Genomic DNA, 15,278 nt, shown 5'->3' on the forward strand with positions numbered 1-15,278 from the left:
TGTGTGTGTGTGTGTGTGTGTGTGTGTGTGTGTGTGTGTGTGTTGACTTCAGTGCTATGCTGGAAGAATTAAGTAGTTGTGTGTGAAACTTTCTGGCCCACAAAGCCTAAGATATTTACTATCTAGCCTTTTACCAAGAAACTTTGTCTACACTTAGTCTAAAAGGTTACAATGACAGAATTCATTTAGACTTTACACTATAGGACATTGTCAAACAATGTTTTTACAATTCAAAAATCATACCTTACATGATTTAGCAAGTGAGTTCTCTTCTCTTGCCCTCTCTCCCTCTCTGTCTCTCTCCTCTCCCTCTCCTTCTCTCCTTGGTGCCAGTCTTGGGGTTTGAACTCAGGGCCTGAGTGCTGTCCCTAAACTCTTTTGCTGAAGGGTAACACTACTGCTTGAGCCACATTGGAGATAAGAATCCCACAGTCTTTCCTGCCCAGGCTAGCTTGAACATAAATCTCAGCCTCCTGAGTAACTGAGATTACTGGTGCTAGTTTCTTCCTTCTTCCTTTCCCTTCCCTTTCCTTCCTTCCTTCCTGATCAGTACTGTGATTTGAACTTGGTCTCACACTTGGTTAGCTTGCTTGCTCAGCTGGTGCTCTACCACTTAAGCCACACCTCCAACCTGGCTTTTTAGCTTGGTTATTTTGAAGACAGTCTCAGACTTTCTGCCAGATCTGGCCTGCTACCTTCAGATCCTTCAGGTCTTAGCCTCTGGAGTAACTGGAATTACAGGTATGAGTGCCCTGCTTGAGGTTCACTTTTAAAACTACACAAGTGAGCTTTTGTGGGAGCGCAGTATAGTACTGTAGGGTCTGCATTTACTAGGTAGGCACTCTCCACTGGGACCTTACACCTGCCCTTCCCCAGTGCCTTTATTTTTAGTTATTTTGTAGGTAATCTCTTGCATTTTTTGTGACTGTGATCTTCCTAGTTATGCCTCCTATATGGCTGCAATGATAGGTGTGAGCCACCACTCCTAAATTATCTGTTGAGATGGGGTCTCACTGGCTTTGAAATGAGAACAAGCCTCCAGATAAGTAGCTGGGATTCGAAGTATGAGCCATCATGCGTAACTATCTTTATTTTTGAGATGTGACAAAGTGTATCTATTCAAAACAAAATAAAACGTAGAGTCTTATTGGTAAAATGATAACTTAAGGTGATTTGTTTGTTCATCCTGATAATCTCTTTTGTGAATGACAAAAATCAACTCTACATTGAGGCAAATATTTTAGAGATTTTTTTGGGGGGGTCATATACATCTAGAAACATCTTGGATCTCAAAATAATGAATCGGATCATTCTGTGCAGGAGAAATTGGGTAAATACAAGTCAAACATCTGTGCTGGCAGTCTACAGCCACAGTGAAGCAATTTCTCACTTTATTCTAAAAGTCAACAGCATTTTCGTATCAGGCCTGAAAATTCTTGGTGATGCCACTTTTGAATTCTCCATCATAGGGACAAGAAATACTGAACTAGAGATTTCAGCGAACCTACCCAAAAAGCACAACAGCAATTATGTATTCTAAGTCATCTGCTGCAGATGCTCTCATTCCATCCCCATGGCTCTTTCCCATCTCCTTGCTATTTTTCTCCCCCTGAACAAATTTAAGCTCCAATAGCAATTTATTGGGCTATAGGACCCTAGGAAAATGAATACAAATATCTTAACAGTAGCATTGTCTGGGCAATATATTTCAACTTGGAAACTACTCTGCAACTGCACATTAATCCCCTCAGATGAACGGAGGGTCCAGGAAGAAAGGATTGATCTCCTCTAATGATGAAACCCTGGCACTCAGGTTTTATTTTTCACTACACAGAGCACTAAGAACCCCACTGTTATTATGAAAATTTCCCTAGCAAAGGAGCTCCATCACATTACCCGTGCACCAATCCATCATAACGCGCCCTGCTTCTGCTCATCAACAAGTCTGAGTGATGAAAAGATCCAATATTATCCTGACAGTACTTCATGCGCATTCTCAATCACACATTATTACAGCATCCATATTAATTTTCAGTGACACGCGTCCTAGGCCTGTTCAAATTAGGCAAACCAACGAGGGGGAGTTGATGAAATACCAGCATAGCCACAGCTCATTGCATTCCAATTTGCATGCAAATGGTTTATCAGGAAAATTCCATTCCCAGCAACCAGCAAGTGAAAAACAACTGTAATCTACACTTCAGGGCCACCATACAGAGCTTAATGAATCGCAAAGAGAGAAGGAAGTGACAGACCTATGAGAGGATCGATTTCCACTGGCAGCTGGTATGGCTGGTCTTGTACAGCACCTTGATGAGCTGGAATTCACAAAAGATAAAAAGAAAAAGGAGGTTATTTTTTCATATAGGAAACTACATAAATATATGTAAGTCAAGCCTTATGTAGGATTGTTTCTACCCCCCAAATCTCCCAATGTAGTTGTGAGAAATTTAAAGAACAAAAATCCAGGTGCTTTTATGGCTAGCTTATTAAACATTTATTTTAGATTAGTGCTGTTCTGAACATGTGCCATCAGCAGTGGCTCCAGTCCTGGGCCATAAGCTATAGCAGATGCTTGACTGGCAGCCTCTGATGCTGCACCAAAACAAAATTAAGTGGTAAAGCGTGCTGAAAACAAAATGTGACAGCCATCTGCTGACTGTAGCAAATACCATTTTTTCGTTACTTCTTAAAAAGGCAGTTTTGAATGCTGAGGCACAAAGGATCCACAAAAAACACCAGTTTATGATGGAGAAAGGGAAAGCTCTAAGTCAGGGAACGTTTAACGTTTCATCCATCACTTAGAATCAATCAATGGAAAGTTTGAATAAAAATAAAGAAAGCCATCCGCAGATAAATGTTTTAGTTAAATGCATTTGGCTGAAATATTTTCTTAAAGATTGGATTGAGGGTTTTTAAAAAGTTCTATTAATATTTAATATTTCCATGGTTTCAATTTTAAAATACTTGGAGAAGCGAATGAATTAGAAAAATCAATCTGTACTATGAATAGTTTGTTTCATGGTCAAAAAATGGCTTTAAGAATTCAGGGATACTTTTTTTTTTTAAGTGAAAAGATGGTTTTATGAGCTATTTCTGTGCAAAAAGGTAGACCACTTTAGATGGAGAAGAACGGAACCATTGGGAAATCACGAATATAAAATGAAGGGTCTGGAGTATGATCTTTGGGCTTCTTAATTCTGTTAGTTAAATTCTGGGTCCTTTTCCAAACTCTTTTCCCCAAATGACTCAGCCATTCACCCCAGTCAGCATCTGTCTTTTATGCATTTATATTACTGCATGGCTAATATTGAAAATGTATCTGATTCTAGGAAATGTTTCTGACCATCCTTGAAAGGCTGAAAATAAAAAGCTTTTTTTTAACATTATTACAATCTTTTAGATCATTATTTAGATTATTTTTATCATATTTTCCAGCTTCTGGAAGGTGTTGGGAAGACTGATAAAACCTAAGTAAGTACAATTTCTGGCACTAAAAATTGTAAGAAAGTGAAAGTGTAAGAAAACATGAAAGAAAGTGAAGAGGCTAAAGCAGCAGTGACTCTTTGGTACAACTGGCTCTCCCACAGGAGATGGCAGGAATCGCAGGATGCACACTGGCATGCCCAGCCTCGGGTCTGCTCAGCGGTGCCAGCACTAGTACATTTAGGGAAATTTCTCTGTGTTTCAGAGAATCTATGACAGCAGAAGCATTAAAACCCAGCTTCCAGCACGGACGTTGGGTTAGGTCTCCAATCCCACTCTGCCACTGCCTATCCGGTGTACCCTGGACAAGTTTTGTAGCCTCTTGCTCTCATCTTTTTAATCTGGAAAATGGCTGGACTATAAGAAATTGCCAGTAACTGGTAAGTATGACATATAGAAAAGAGAATGCAGTATGCTTCAACCTAAATAAGAGAACCTACACCTTCTTCAAGTTGTTGAGCAGATTGAGTGCCTATACAAAAAAATTGGTAACAATGGTACTAGAAACACCCAGAAAATGCTCTGTAAACATTAGTTGCTGATCTAATTTGGAAGTTCTTCAACATCCTTTGAATGGAGGGGGAAAAACTTGTTTTCAGACCCTTTCATATGTGCTGCCAGTGAGCTATAGCCCCAGAACCAAGACTACTCTTTTCTGAATCAGAAATGACAGCAGCTAGGTATCTAATGAGTGAGTTCTGGAAATCTAGAAAATTCTAGAAAAATTGGTGCAATATGAATGTGACATTTATTGAAGAAAAACTGTTGGGATTGCTAAAAATTGCATTAAATAAAGGCATAATGACAGGTCAAGTCATACCAGAAAGGAGGAAAGGGCAGACTCGTGTGAACACTCCTGAAGTGAGGAGCAGATTTATACAATGGCTGTTGAACACTTTCAGGTATAGGCCTAGCTCAGAACTGGAGAGTATATTCTAGAAAGATGACTTCCTGTAGTGATTTCTCATGTACTTCTTTGCATTGGTTCGGTAAAGAGTTGCCATGACATACAGTGAAGGCAGTCTGCAGGTGAAGGGCAGGGACAAACATCACTAATGACACAGGCACAGGTGCAATGAGGGTTGCTGGGAAAGCCAGGCAAACACTACAGAATGAGGAATCGCCTGGGCTCCTACCTCCCAGAATCATGTGCTTGGGCTGGGAGTAGCTGGACATGAGTGGCTCTCCAGTGGAGACTCCTACCCTACCCTAGCTTACTGTCCACTACAGAGTGCCTCAACATGGAGAAAAATCTCTGGCTCCAGGCACCCAAGTTTTGTAGTGTGGGATGTGGGCTTGCTCAAAGAGAAGCTGTCAGCCCTTGGGCTCAATGGTGAGGGATCAGCAGCTCACCACCTGGGTGTCAGTGGAGACACGGGCATCCTGTGGTTCTTGTTAAAATAGCTCTTCCAGAAACTAAAGGGGATTGGAGCCCAGCAGTGGAAAAGCTGTCTCTCTTCAGATGTTGCCTCTGTTAAAATAAAGCAGCTTTCAGAGCTGACATAAACAGCCACCCAGGATAGATACACTTGTAGTGGTCCTGGTATCACACACTGAGGTTATTTCCCAAACTCCAAGAGCAACCAAGAGTAGGTAGATACTCTTGGGCATTTAATGGGACATAGCACATCCTTCTCCTCATAAGTCATAATCAGAAAAACAAAAACAAAGTAATCACATTTCTTTTGTCTCCAAATACAAGCATTTACCTCTGATCTGAAAGAAAATTTCAGAAGAAAAAAAAAGGTCTAATAACAGATAATAAATATAACAATTCTTATTGTCTCCACTTTTTTTCCAAAATCTGTTCTCTAATCAAATATTGACATTTATTTCCATTGTCTCTTTAGCAATGGCCAGGAAAACAGCTATATTTATTCAGTTTGAATACCAAACACAGATTCTCTGTGATAGTTACCTTACTGAGCTTACTCAATCTATCAGGTTTTTGTTTGTATGCTTTTTGTTCCATTTTCAGATCATATCCATTTAATTTGTAGAACTTATATTTTTGTAATCATTTCACTTAACTGATAGTGCTTTATGCTTACTAGATACAAAGACAAGTTCACAGAACACTGAAACGTATCTTTTATGCCAAGCATGGTGGCTCATGCCTATAATCCCAGCACTCAAGTGGAGTGTTTGAAGGAGGAGCTAGAATTCCAGGCCAGTCTGGGCTCTGTAGCACTACAGAGCAAGACTCTATCTGTAAAAAATAAATCTACCTCTTAAAAAACTTCCTCCTTGTAACAATGGCTTTGAGGGAAAGTCATAATCTCCATGATTTTAAAATATTTTCCTATTTCTTAAAAAAAAAATATATATATGTATATATATATATATATTTTAGCTAGTGGCCGAAAAGATCTGGTTCTGAAAATTCCAGCTCTAATGAAAGGCAATAAATCACAGAGGAGAGGTCATAAAATCTGAGTCAGAAAAAGGGCTCAAACTCTGCCACAGACAGTCATCTGCGATGCTAAATGGAGCAGGCTTGGTGTAACACAGGTGAAGATGTGGGGCTGTCACAGATAAGCCCCAATATACCCCCCCCCAACTGCTATTGCAGTTCAACACAGCTATTGAGGACTCGGTACGGAAGGTACTTACAGAAGGTACAAACAGTTCCACAACATTTGGGCAGTGTAATGTAAGTAGTCTACAACAAATGCTGTCATGTCCTACAGATACAGATACCATGTCCTACATATACCTAGTGGTATATGTAGGACAGTGGTAGAGCACTTGCTCAATATGTATAAGAACCTAGGTTCAGGGATGAGGATTTAACTCAGTGGAAGAGCACTTGCCTGGCAAGTTTGGTCCTCAGCTCTGAAAAACAAAAATAAAACAAAAAGCTAAAGAGAACCTATGTTCTTTCCAGCACTGCAAAAGGAAAAGAAAAAGGCCAAGTTTTTGGCAACCCAAGTGTTCATAGTCATATATAAGCTGAATGAATGAATTTTAAAAATGGGGAATATCTAATAAATACCTACCATTTGCAGACACAAAATAGAATCTCAGTATAAAAAGATATTATCAGAAATCATACTAAAGAATAAGGTACATGCCTCAGGTAGGATTCTTTAAGCCTTTCAAACTATTCCACCTTTTGATTCAAACTGTAGATTCAGAATGCAAAGCTTAGGTTTTGAGCCAGATGCCATGCTATCTTTCTGCAGCATTCAGCAGTGCCCGTGCCATGTAATGTCATCCCTTTACTCACCAGGAAGGTTGTGCCACTTGTTCACGGCAAAGAGCCTATTAGCAGTGACTGTGATCACGGCAGGAGTTGCCAAACCAGGCTGGGTGTTGGCTGCCACGTGGGTGACAGGCGAGTTGGAGGGGAACTTTAGGACCATGATAACATCCTGCTGGGCTTGGTCTGTGAACATCAATGGGCTCTGCAGGAGGAGATACTGTTGAGTGGGCAAGACAAGACCAAGGATACAAGCAGGAGAAGACAAAGGCAGACAAAACGAGAGTACAGGAAAAGAAGAGGAAGATACCATTAGCACAGGCTGCAGGGTGAAGCACAATGCTTGGAAAGGCTTGCAGAAACATCAGTTATGATTTGTTTGCATTTCACATGGAGTTAGTTAAAATTTTTGGTGATTAAAGCAGAATACATGAGCAGAAACACTAATATATATTTAGCTTTTTTCCCCTGCTGATTGCCATGCAATGCTAAAACAATGTTTTGATTTAGATCTTAAGTGGACAAAGTTGTGGGAACTACCTTAAATGGTTCCAAGTGGCTATCATGGAATAATCTTTTAGTTGTAGTACACAGAGAAAGAAAGGAGAGACAGAGAGAGAGACAGAGACAGAGGGGTAGAGAGAGAAGAGGGAGATAAAGAATAGGCACAATGGTTGTAAAAGCAAGCCAAGGCAATTTCAAAAGATTGTCAAAAGTGGTCTTGAATCAGCACGAAGACTGACAACTAAGTAAAGAGATAATTAAACCAAATATATTTATAAACAATGGTTAGACAGCATGCATATATTATGGTAGAGAAATAATTTATGAATGTAATATACAAACTTAATTATAAAGGGTTTCAAAGCAATGCATAATTAAGTGTACTTGTAAAAACAATATATTTATATAGTGTACCAAGTCATAAACGCTGCTTATTGTAATGCAAATATCACTGCTTCCCAAGGCCCCTAGGATAAAGAGAAATACCTACTGCCCTTCTCTTCTGGGTAAAAAATACTAAAGCTCAATACTCAATTGAAAATGTTAAACAAAACACTGTCTGTTCTAATAACCAGCAACAAAATAAATCTTGACAACTACTCAGGATTTCAACATTCCCACAACCCATATGTCATTCTCCAAGACGTATATAACACCACTCTGATTTATTGACTTTATTTATATTTTGAGGTAGACTGCTATCATATTATAATTGCACTGTACATTTCTAGCAATCCTCTCCTACCATGTCTATTCTCTAATAGCTGATTAGTCTCATTCAGAATTGAAGCACTTTGATGAAATGCTTCTGGCTGCTTTCCTATTGCCATATTTCAAAACACCAGGTATATGTAAATGGGCAGGCACATACATTTAACACGTATTTATTCAGAACAGCTAATAAAAAATTAAACACATTTGCATTTTTATTATCAGTCCTTTTAAAAAAGTTATTAAGAGTACTTAGAAAAACATATTGCGCTAAGAATTCCTATTTGCACTCTTTGCATAAAGGTGTAAATAAAGGCAACTAATAAGCTACCCAGACACCCTTCTGAGCAAGTGGCTAAAAGCCAATCAATATTATGAGTTAATCCTCCCTGGATGCTCATTCAATTAAAGGTGTCAGTAATGCCTCATCTGATGTGGCCTCAATTAAATCCAACTATCTGATGGTGTGAAAACACAGGGGGATACAGCAACAGCAGCAAAACCAGACAAATAGGCAGCCTTCGTGTGTCTGCTAATTACTACACCTGGTGTATATTATGGCTCATGCACTTAACGCAGCACGAGGTGGCTTTAATTTCTGCTATATGTGTGTGTGTGTGTGTGTGTGTTTGGGCGAGTGTGTATGGTGGAGTGTGTGGTGGAGAGGGCACTGAGTAGATAGGGGAACTCATCTGAATGTGGGTAAAAACAATTAATGGACATGTGGGCCTTTGGTTGTTGAACCCCTGATATTGCTAAGTCATTTTCTCATACAAAGAACCACTTATGTGGTTTTGAAGGCATTCTGTGAAAGAAGGTAAAAAGTGGGAAACAAGGGCAGTGACAATGTCCATTAAGCTAGTTTTAGAGAAATCCTGAGATGGGAAATAAACATCATTTCAGAGTAGCAAGCCTTATTTGCCAATTACATGGTTTTTAAATAATATTTACTAAAGTAAATTTATAAACTCTGAGAAAATTAGAGCACAACACAATCATAAACTCTCTGAAAGGAAACTCGTATGTATTTCTGAGCTTAACACATCCTATTGTAACTATAACTAAGAACACACTGAGTAAGTCCAATGTTTATGCCCTATACTTTCTCTCTCTCTCTCTCCCCCCCCCCCATGTGTGGGAAGAATGTCTTGTTTACATATTGACTCTGGAGGGCCAACTCTTAGCCACATGCATGACAAGCCGCTTCCACAGCAAGCTGCAGGCACCCTACACACAACTGTCATTGACAGCCGCGCACCAGCTGTCCCTCCAGTCACTTACTGCACCCTATCCTGACTGTGGATCCCCAGGCAGGCAGCAGGACACTGCAGGGAGCGCCATCACATCCTGGGCTAATGGCACGAGGGAGGAGCGCTTGGCTTTTGGAAGGCTCCACCCAACCTTACTGAGCTGGTCAGCGGTCATGGCGGCCTCTGTGGGTAGAGAGCAGCAACTGGCAAGACAGGGATCAGGGCATTGAACCTGAGTGGTTCTCTGAGCCAGGGCTGAGTCAAAGCAGGAAAATGCTAGGCAAATCTCATTCAGTTCTCCCAGATGGCATGAGAGTTTGCCAATGTCTCTGGTCTCTCCTTAACAAGTGCTTTTGTTTTCTACCCATGTATGTATGTGTTAGATGGAAAGCAAAATTGAACCAAGTCTGAAAAGGAGTTCAGGCATCCATGTTAGAGGACAAGGATGATAGGAGAGAGGGTCTTTCGTCCTCAGGGACCACATACCTCCTCAGCCCTCCCGCCTTGGGGCAATAAGGCTGATCTGCCCCCAGGAGCCAGTGATCTGTGGCCCAGAGGAGGGCCGCGCTGCCTAACTGCGCCGTGGCCCCAGTGGCTGTGCAGTGACCCAGATGCAAGTCGATGGGCAGCGGAGGGGCTTCCATTAGCCCGCACCCAAGCAGCCAACTCTCCCCAACAAGCTATTACGAAAACTAATTCCAAAGCCCAGACATTAATCATTCTCACGGTTTTTATGGCACTATCTCCCATTGTTCTCACTAAAATGTTTTCTCTTTGTGTCGTCTTTCTGTCCACTAATGTCACCCTTTATGTTCATTTAAATCTGATTTCACTGGCTTAAAAACATGTAGGGGAAAAGGTGACACAAATAATTTTCTAAATGCTTGTCATTTATTGTTATGGCTGAGGCATGTTGCTAGAGCAGGAAGGGGAAGGAAGACCTGGAACAGATGAAGATGAGGGAAAGGGAAAAGGACACAAAGAGAAGACTGGGGGCCTCTGGTTCTCTCACTCACTCTGCTCCTGCTCTTTTCTTCCTATTACCTGCACAATTCTGATAAGCCACACAAGCAATTTGAATTGATCTGAAATTATTCATAAGATTTGCAGAAATGGGTTATATGTTTTTTCTCTTTTTAATCTAAAACAATAATGAGCAAACCATTTTATGTTTCCTAATATTTTCACCATGCAATTCAACTGGTTGCTGTGCCAAACTCTTTTCCCTCAATTTAAGAATTGAGAACCATAAAAGTAGAATATCTACATTGTTTTGCAGCTGAAGGCCTGATTATGGGCCACGTTTAACTTGCTCTGACCAGTAGAATGGGGAATAAGTAATGTGTGAGTTCAAAGGTAAGCTTTAACTTTGCCCTCTCTCTTGTGCCACTGACACACCTTGGCAGGGTCTGGTCTAGCTTCCTGCGGTATGAAAAATCATGTGGAAGAGAAGCAGAGTGAGCCACAGTGGGAAGAGCAGAAACACCAATGCAGCCCTCAGAACCAGGAGAAATATAACCAACCACGGTCATAAGCCATTACATTTTAGATGCTAACCCATCAGACCCCTTCAGACATCCTTAGGTTTCTGACTGTTAGTAACAGTACCCTACATCTAAGAATTCACTTTAAAATCCCCAAATGGATAGCAATAATAAGCACAGTCTAGGTGACTTTGATGGAAGTGCTACCCATGCATGTAGGAAAGAAAGTAGTAGAAAAGGTAAGGACATTATATGCATGGCTGGAGCTATTACAGTGAGCCCCCCTTTTGTAGAATTAATATAAGCTAAGAAAAAAAAAAGAGAGACGAAAAGGGAAGAAAAACACACTAGTAAAGTGAATTTAGAAACGTTTAAGATCAAGCCATCAGCCCTCTATGCCTGGGATCCCTTAGTCACCTGGTGAGGAGATGGGATCCCCGTGGGGTTTTCTAATTCTGCAACACAAAACCTGAGCTGAGGAAATGCTAGAGTGCCGGGGCTGTGTTCACTTTCTTGACAGGGAAGGGGGACTGCAGGGCCATTTGCTGGTTGTGAGCAGGGTGACGGAACAGGTAGAGATGGCAGCCCATGAAGGGGCTGTAAAGACCGCGCAGAGTCTTCCCAGCGCAGCGGGAAGGAGGAGCGGGCCACAGCACTCACCGCTTGCATGGCGGAGCCTCTGGGAGGATGGGGCTCGATGAGCAGCTGAGAAGGCGTCTGTCCAAAACTTCGGATCTGAGCTTCAACAGCCTGAAAAAGGCATAGGCAAGTCTGGGGGTTAAACAGTGTTAATTACAGGCCACAGAACCACAACAGCCACCTGAAAGTGCCATGCTTCTGGCACGCTTCACGTTGAAAGCCAAACTGTTTTCACAGTGGGGCTATGCACCTAGCCAAGGTGCTGGGGAGAGGTCATGTTGCAGTACAATGGATGCTGGGACTTGAAAATGCTGGAGATTTCTCCTCCTGCTCGGTGATGAGAAGTAGAATACATCTATAGCATCACCAAGTGTCTCCCTTTTTGGCTTCATCTCTGCCTTTGGTTTCCCACATCCCTGATAGCTAACCTCCTGTGGGTATATCGCAAAAATGGCTGCTGCTTCCATTCCAGACTCCATTTTATTCTGGTGAACCCAGCACCTATGGAATGGCCTGACGGAAAGAGCACTATTCTTGATGGTCTCTCTCTTTTTTTTTTTTTTTTTGGTCCAGTCGTGGGCCTGAACTCTGGGCCTGGGCACTGTCCCTCAGCTCTTCAGCACAAGGCTAGCGCTCTACCACTTGAGCCACAGTGCCACTTCCGGATTTTTTTTCCCTGCTTATATGGTGCTGAGGAATCGAACCCAGGGCCTCATGCATGCAAGGCAAGCACTCTACCACTGAACCACCTTCCCAGCCCCTCTTGATGGTCTCTATAAACTTAGGAAGTTGGACTAAAAGCTGTATGATGTACCCATGCACAAGCAGGCTAAAGCGGGGCCCAAGGGTGTGTCCTCTGGGGTGTGCATGTAACCTTCTAAAGGATCCCCCACTGGGGCTCTGGCTGTGCACCTTCTTTCTTTTCCATACTAAAGACTGAACTCAAGAGCTTTACGTTTGCCAAGCAAACAGTTCTACTAGTTGAGCCACATCCTCAGCTCTTTTGCTGTTTTCATTTGTTTTTTACATCGGATACTGCTCTGACTTGTTCAGTCTGGCTTCGGTTGTGATTCTCCCGCCTCTAACTGCTGTGACTACAGGACTGTGCTACCATGCTTAGTTTGATTTTCAAATAAGGTCTCTCAAACTTTTGCCTAGGCAGGCCTCAAACCATGATCTTCCTGTTTCCGTTTCCTAAGTTACACCATGCTGAGGCCTATTATTATTCTTGGAGCAGTGTGAATAAATGACTTTATCAAAATTGCTATTATCAAAATTACATTGCTTAGCTGGGTGCTGGTAGCTAATGCCTTCAATCCTTGATGTTCAGGAGGCTAAGATCTGAGGATTGCAGTTCAAAACCAGCCCTGGCAGGAAAGTCCATGAGATTCTCATTTCCAATAAGCTACCCCCAAAAATCTGGAACTGGCACTGTGGCTCAAGTGGTAGAGCTCTAGCCTTGAGCAAAATCATTCAGGGGAAGTGCCTAGGCCTTGAGTTCAAGCCTCAGGACTGGCACTGGTACACACACACACACACACAGACACACACACACACAGACACACACACAGACACACACACACACACAGACACACACAGACACACACAGACACAGACACACACACAGCTCAGCCCAGAAATATCCTTAAGAACAAAGATGGTCAAGTACTTCTGTGCTGCCAGGACTCGGCACAAAGTAGGTGCTTAGTAAATATTCACTAAATGAATGTCCACATGAGTCAATTCAATTCAGCAATGGTACAGCTACTACCACCATTACCCAGTAGACTGGCACTGAAGAAAACATTTGATTAAACATTTCTACTAAAAGCTTGCTTTATTATTTAACATTCTTACTCATCAATTCCCAATTATTTCTGTAAATAGCCTGTTAGTACTTTCTGTAATAAAACCTGAATTCAGCAGGCAGCATTCCAGATGTTGAAATATATAGTAATAAAAAAGACCATGCAAATGCTTCAAGATATTCCCGTGAAACCACATATTTATATTTTATAAACAGCAACTCAACTATTACCTAGAGAATTTATTAATGGATTTCCAAATGGAAAACTATTGAGAGAATTTCAACAAGCTGTGTATTTTATTGCTTTTTGTGCCAATTAATGTGTACCTTACATGACTTCAGTTATATCTTTAAAAAAACCCAGATAGATAGGATAATTTAACAGAGAATTTAGATACATACTAGATAGAATGAGAGGAAGAAAATAAAGAAAATAAAATGAAATAAAAGAAAGGAGTCTTGGCTTAGTGAATGTAGTATTTGGTTTTCACTTAACAAAGACTGTTTTAGTCTCTCTGAACTAGGCTTTTGAATGTAACAAAGGAAACAAGTCAGTACAACACTTACTAACAATTTAAATCTAAAAGCACTATATACTTGGGGCAGCGAAACAGAAACTAAATAATTTACTAAGAAAAATATACTTTAATTAGTGTATCCTGAATTTCTGACATGAGTAATATCAAGTGCTAGAAAGCTGTCTGAAGAGCCTAATCTACCTCTTTACCAGGAAATGTTTAATAGGATTTCACAGTTTAGATTTCATTCTTCTCAGTATTTATACCCACATCAAGGCCGTCCAGTGATTTCTCTCTGTTTCAAATCACATCATCCCTTGGGTGGTTCTCCTCTCCTCCTCCACACATCCAAACTAAAGCTGAGGAATGACTGTGGGTGTCTCAGGTCTGTGCCTCTCTAGGGGACCTTAGAGTCCTTGGGAGCCACTCAAAGTCTAGTTTTGGTTATCAGTGGGTTTAAAAAGAAGGTGAGTCAAATGATTACTTAGTCATATTTAAGGTTGTACTTAATCCCACAGGATAAAAAAGTCCTGTTAACATTAATTGCTATGACCCAAAGAGGGTTGGTAATAAGTACTTCACAAAAATGGGGTGAGAGTCCTAGAGAAAAGAATCATCTGCATAATATAGATATTAAAAAAATCTAAAATGTAGTCAAAGTGATCCCAAATTATTTTGGTCTTTAAAAAATTGACATTTTCAGTTTTGAGAAAATGGACATAGAAACAAATAGATTAAGCTATTGATTTCACTTCAGTACATTTTCACAAGGAAAGAATCAGAGGGATGCAAAATATGTTAGGTACAAAGCGAGTATCACAGAATTCTTTCTAACAGCAAAAATCTGGAGGAAAAAAGCTATAGGAAAGGAAAAGGATGGCGCCATTAAAATGAGTTGAGTGGAGCTGAGTGTATCCTAAATCAAAACTCATCCATAATACACCACTGGAAAGAAAATTTCTAGCTACCCACATATATAGGGCATGCTCACATAAATAAAACCATATACATGTGTACACATGTCACGTACATATGTTTTCATGTGTTCTGTGGAGGTACACATGCACATACATGAATACTTGTGTGAACCACCTGGAAGAGAATGTATCAGGCTATTACCAGCTGTTCCTCCAGGGATAAATGCCAGGAGTGGAACTGCTGGACCACAGGAAAGATGAAAAGATCAGCAAGGTCAGAGCTCAGAGAGTCTTCTCTGACTCTAATTCATGTCTTATTCCAGGATGCATTATTTTTGGAATAAAGAATAACATACAATTTCCAGTCTGAAAGAAAACTAAAACTAAATAAGTCTAAAAGACTAAAATGGGTCTGCCAATATTTGACATAACTTTATGAATTTATGCATTTAGGTTCTAGAAACATACTTCATCAGCTGATAAACTGCTCAAAAACTGCTGACCAACAGATCTTGTTAACAAAGTGAAATCTGTTATAATGAGCATATTTTCTAACTTATATCTATTTGATTCTAAGGAGCCCTTAGTTTTCTTAATATTTTGCTATCATTTAAGATTAATTAAATATTTAGAAAGATATGTTTTTTAAGTAAACATTATATTTTCCTCAAAAAGACATGCATTTAAAATGCATCAGGGAAAAAGACATTAAAGGGATCTGCATAGGGAAAGAAGAAGTTAAACTATCCCTTTTTGCAGA

At 40.5% G+C, this 15,278-nt stretch overlaps 1 protein-coding gene across 3 annotated transcripts in view; it reads right to left on the reverse strand.

Moving 5' to 3' along the window:
• The window catches only part of Lrba (LPS-responsive vesicle trafficking, beach and anchor containing), a 443,002-nt gene that overhangs the window by 35,109 nt on the left and 392,615 nt on the right, over positions 1–15,278 (reverse strand). For all 3 annotated transcript variants that reach the window (XM_013029761.1, XM_013029760.1, XM_013029762.1), the window contains 3 exons: positions 11,298–11,387; positions 6,716–6,893; positions 2,256–2,318 (listed from right to left, as the gene is read on the reverse strand). In XM_013029761.1, coding sequence (XP_012885215.1) covers positions 2,256–2,318; positions 6,716–6,893; positions 11,298–11,387 — 331 coding nt within the window. The remainder of the gene's footprint in view (positions 1–2,255; positions 2,319–6,715; positions 6,894–11,297; positions 11,388–15,278) is intronic.

This window comes from Dipodomys ordii, unplaced genomic scaffold, assembly GCF_000151885.1.
Source record: "Dipodomys ordii isolate 6190 unplaced genomic scaffold, Dord_2.0 Scaffold122, whole genome shotgun sequence".
NCBI classification, from domain to species: Eukaryota; Metazoa; Chordata; class Mammalia; order Rodentia; family Heteromyidae; genus Dipodomys; species Dipodomys ordii.